This window comes from Gekko japonicus, unplaced genomic scaffold, assembly GCF_001447785.1.
Source record: "Gekko japonicus isolate JY-2015 unplaced genomic scaffold, Gekko_japonicus_V1.1 scaffold15, whole genome shotgun sequence".
Taxonomy (NCBI): Eukaryota; Metazoa; Chordata; class Lepidosauria; order Squamata; family Gekkonidae; genus Gekko; species Gekko japonicus.
In genome coordinates, this window is record NW_015165830.1 from 3,053,396 (window position 1) to 3,058,425 (window position 5,030).

The 5,030-nt window shown below is 62.7% G+C and overlaps 1 protein-coding gene across 1 annotated transcript in view; it reads right to left on the bottom strand.

Moving 5' to 3' along the window:
• Nucleotides 1-853: 853 nt before the first annotated feature.
• Nucleotides 854-5,030, bottom strand: part of LOC107110016 (uncharacterized protein K02A2.6-like) — a gene marked incomplete at its 3' end in the record, with an annotated part of 35,169 nt that continues 30,992 nt past the window's right edge. Inside the window, exon 2 of the mRNA XM_015410724.1 lies at nucleotides 854-1,420. Coding sequence (XP_015266210.1) covers nucleotides 854-1,420 — 567 coding nt within the window. The remainder of the gene's footprint in view (nucleotides 1,421-5,030) is intronic.

Sequence of the window (5,030 nt, forward strand, 5' to 3'; positions counted from 1 at the left end):
AGTACACCTAAACACACCCCCTACTCCCGATAGGCTATTTACAGTACCCGGGCGACCATTGGTCTCCCGGCTGAGAAGCTGGCCCTTTGATTGGGCCGGCTAGGATCCTACGGACCCATTGTCTTTGGACATGAAGCTATTGAAGAGTTGTGCCTGGCCAGCCCGGGCAAGTCCGGGCATGTCAGGCTGAATACATTACACCCCTCCCCCCTTGGTTCAGAAGGCACCCACAGACGAAGTCCTTCAAGTAGGCGGGTGGCTTCTTGGGGCGCGTCGAGCGTCGGGGCTCCGGGGTAGCGATGGGTTCGGTCTCGGGGGCCCTGGGAGCCGAGGGGCCTGGGGCCGACGAGGGCGCCGAGGAGGCAGGACAGTCTGGCACCACGGTGGGAGGCGCCTCGGTTTCCTCACGGAGAGGCGGCTGTGGATCCGGTTCCGGTAGTGGGGCCGATGTGGCAGGCTCTGGGTCCTCGTCCGGATCCTCAGGGTCCAGCTGTAGCGTGCGACGGCGCAGCTGATCTATGTGCCGGTGGAGGATCTGGCCGTCCTCGCTGGAGACCTCGTATGAACGGGGGCCCTTGACCCGTATGACTCGGGCTGGGATCCATTGAGGCCCCCGGCCGTAGTTTCGGGCGTACACCGGGTCCTCTGGAAAGAACCCTCTGGCCGGCTCGTACGTCTCGGTGCCCGGGGCCTCCGGGGTTGCCCGATCTGGGTGTAACCGATCCAGTCGGGAGGCCAGGCGGCGGCCCAGCAGTAGTTCGGCCGGGGAGCGGCCGGTCGTGGTGTGTGGCGTGGTACGCTGTCCGAAGAGAAAGGCTGCTAGTTTATAGTCCCAATCGGTGGAGTCCAGTCGGCGAAGTGCGTCCTTTGTGGTGCGCACCATGCGCTCCGCCTGGCCATTCGTGGCAGGGTGGAACGGGGCGGATCGGACGTGGCGGATCCCGTAGTACCTGGTGAAAGCCTGGAACTCGGCCGAGGTGAACGCGGTTCCATTGTCCGTGACCAGCGTGTCGGGGATCCCTTGGCCGCTGAAGATCCTCCACATGGCCCGGATTGCGGCCTGCGAGGATGTGGAGGGCACGGGGACCACTTCCAGCCACTTGCTGTATGCGTCCACCAGGATGAAGAACAGCTTGCCCTGGAAGGGCCCCGCAAAGTCCAGATGGAGGCGGGACCAGGGACGGTGGGAGGATTCCCAGGCCCTCTCGGGCGCTCGGGGTGGTTCCGGCCGCGAGGCTTGGCATGGCTGGCACCTCTTGACTACTCCTTCAATGTCGGCGTCCAGTCCCGGCCACCACACGTAGCTCCTGGCCAGGGCTTTCATCCGCACCACCCCGGGGTGTGTCTCGTGCAGGGCGGTGAGTACCCGTTCCCTTAAAGGCGAGGGGATGACCACCCGGCTTCCCCACAGCAAGCACCCCTTGTGGGTTGAGAGTTCGTTTTTCCGGGTGGCGAACGGGGCGATGTCCTGGTCTCCTTTGGCCTCGGGCCACCCCCTCACCACCCAGTCCAAGACCCTCCCCAATGTCTTGTCCTTGGAGGTACAGCGTGCCACCTCCGAAACATGGACCGGCTGGTCCGTGAGGGCTTCCAGGCTCGCGACTAGGAGCGCGGGGGCCGGGTCCGGGTCGCACTTGGGGAGGGGCAGGCGGCTCAGTGCGTCAGCGTGGCCCATCGCCTTTCCGGGCCGGTGGACGAGGTCGTACGCATACCCCGCCAGGAAGATGGACCAGCGTAGCACCCTGGGCGATGTGATCTGCGGTGTCTGCCGGTCGGGTGCGAGGAGGCCCAGCAGGGGCTTGTGGTCCGTCAGGATCGTGAACGGACGGCCGTACAAGTAGTGGTGAAATTTTTTCACCCCTGCCACGATTGCCAACGCCTCCTTGTCGATCTGCGCGTAGTTGCGCTCGGCCGACGACAGTGTCCGCGAGTAGTAGGCCACCGGGACCTCGCGACCATCCGGTAGTCTGTGCCCCAGGACCGCCCCGACCCCGTAGGGAGAAGCGTCGCACGCCAGCACCACGGGAAGGGCCTCGTCAAAATGGGCGAGGACCGCATTAGAGACCAGGAGGTCCTTTATTGTTTGGAAAGCCGCGGCGTGCGGAGGCCCCCAGACCCATGGTGCTGACTTGTCGAGGAGGCGGTGGAGCGGCTCTGCGACGGCCGCCTTCAGGGGCAAGAAGGAGTGGTAGAAGTTCACTAGGCCCAGGAACGCCTGTAGCTCCGTCTTGGACTTCGGGGCCGGGGCGTGCGTGATGGCCTCTACCTTGTCCTGGGAGGGGTGCAGGCCGGCGGCGTCCACCGCGAAGCCCAGAAACTCCACCCGCGGCACCCCCAGTAGGCACTTCTCCCGTTTCACCTTGAGGCCCGCCGCGTCGAAGCGTTGTAAAACGGCCCTCAGACGGTCTGCGAAGGACGAGGGGTCTGGCGCGGCGATCAGCACGTCGTCTAGAAACGGCTGAACTCCGGGGATGCCTTTAAGAAGGGAATCCATAAAAGATTGAAAGATCCCCGGCGCGACTGAGACCCCGAACTGGAGGCGGTGCACTTTGAAGGCCCCCTTGTGGGTCGCAATGGTCTGGGCCTCGGCCGTGGCGGCGTCCACCGGTAGCTGCTGGTACGCCTGGGCCAAGTCCAGTTTGCCGAACACCCGGGCCCCGGCCAGGGCCGCCAGCACTTGGCTTACTACCGGCACCGGGTACGCGTGGGGCTGCAGGGCTTTGTTTATGGTGCATTTATAGTCCGCGCAGATGCGGACGTCCCCGTTCGGCTTGAGTGGTGTGACAATGGGGGTCTCCCACCGGGCCGACGCCACCGGTTCTAGCACGCCTTGCTCAACTAGGCGATCGAGCTCGGCCTCCACCTTCGGCCTCATGGAGATCGGGGGCAGCCGGGCCCTGATGCGGATGGGGCGTATCGCGGGGTCTAGGTCCAGGGAAATGGCAGGGCCCGTGTACCGCCCCAGGGTCCCATCGAAGACGCGGGGGAATTCTGCACACACCGCCCCGAAATCCTGTGCTCCAACCTGGTTGATGCCCGTAACGGAGAGCCCCAGGGCCTTGAACCAGGCCAGTCCCAACAAGCTGGAGAGGGGGCGGTCCACAACCAGTAGGTCCAGTTGGCCCTTGAAGCCCTGAAACTGGACCCGGAACTTGCCCCAGCCCACCACCGCCACGGGGTTTTTGTTAAAGTCCCGTAACCGGAAACCCCGTGACTTCTGTAGTGGTGGCCCCCCCCGAGGACACAGTGCACGGAGCGTGTCCGCGGATATTATGGAGTAGGTCGACCCGGTGTCGATCTCCATGGTGCAGGGGGCTCCCTCTATGAGGACCGTCACATGCATTTTATTTGGGCCGTCGGGGGGCAGGTTACAGACCTGGTGCTGTGGGAAGTGGGACGACACGGTGTGGAGCTCCAGGGGCGGTTCCGCGGTGGTCTGGTGGGTGGCCGATCTCGGTCGTTGTCCCTGGGACCGGCAGACCTTGGCGATGTGTCCGGCCTTGTTGCAGGAGCGGCAGACCGCATTCCGGAAACGGCACGACCGGCGTTCGTGGCCCTCCCCGCAGCTGGCGCACTGGTTTGGAGACGGGGCCTTGTTGGTCCTGGGGGATGCGTGTTTTGGTCGCTGCTGAGTCCGCTGTCGGAGTTGTAGGACTTCCTCTTGGTCCGAGACGTCGGAGCCGCTGCTCACTTGGGTACGGTGGACCGCCTTGGCGCGGCGGTCTTGTCGCGCTTGTTCGTATGCTGAGGCCTCCCGGATGGCCTTGTCCAGGCTCAGATCGTTCTGGCTCACCAGTTTCCTCTGCAGCTTCGGCTCCCGGAGTCCGACGAGGAACTGGTTCAGGAGGGTATCGTCGAGGCTGGGGAAGGAGCACCGGGTCGCCAGGCTCCGCAGCGCCGCCAGAAAATCGGAGGTGGTTTCGCTGGGGCCCTGAACTCTTGCGAAGAAGTCCAACCGCTCCACGTACTTCGTGGGTTTGGGAGCCAGATGGTCGGTCAGGGCCTGGACTAAGGAGCTGTATGACTCGTCCTTCGTTAGTTTGGGCGAGATTAAGTCCTTGAGGAGCCGATGGGTCTGGATTCCGCAGTGGCTCAGCAGGTAAGCCTTCTTCATCGCGTCATCCACCACCTTGTGGATGGTGAAGCGGCTCTCCAGCGTGTCCAGCCAGGTGTCCCACAGCGAGGGCTGGGAGAGATCGAAAGCGGGCAGGCTTTCTGTTGCGGTCGCGGTCGCCATTGTACTGTCGCCACGTGGTGGGGTGGCCTCTGGAACGGCGATGGCGTCTGGAGCGTTGTGGGGGGCGCTGCTGCTCTCGGGGTCAGCAGGGAACGAAGCGGAGCCGGGAGCTGCGCGGTGAGCGGTTGCCGGAGAGCTGGGATGCGACGCTGCGCGGTTCCCGGAGGTCTCGGCGTCGGTGCTCGGTGCGGGGCTCGGTTTGGCGTCCGGGTCTTTGTTCATGGGGTCGTCGATCCCACCTTCGTCGCCAGTGAAAAGTATGCAGACGGAGAGCGATTTCAGCTAAGCATACCTTTATTTAGTTCAGGACAAAGACGAAGGGGCCAGCTCGCAGGCTGGTTATATAAGAAAACCCGCCACCAAGTACACCTAAACACACCCCCTACTCCCGATAGGCTATTTACAGTAACCGGGCGACCATTGGTCTCCCGGCTGAGAAGCTGGCCCTTTGATTGGGCCGGCTAGGATCCTACGGACCCATTGTCTTTGGACATGAAGCTATTGAAGAGTTGTGCCTGGCCAGCCCGGGCAAGTCCGGGCATGTCAGGCTGAATACATTACACCCTCCTTCCTTAAGACCAACACTTTCTCCAATTCAGAAATGATCTTAAATCTAAATTAGGCCAGAGAGAGAGAGAGAGAGACAGAAAGAGGGCCAATGCCTTCGATACAGCTGACATAATGAGATTTCAATCTAAGCCCCAGGGCAAATGTAGGGGTTAGAAGAAAATGAAGGGAAGGAAATGAAGCCCAGTATAAAAAATGTGCTGCAATGCAAACTGAGCCAGGCCTT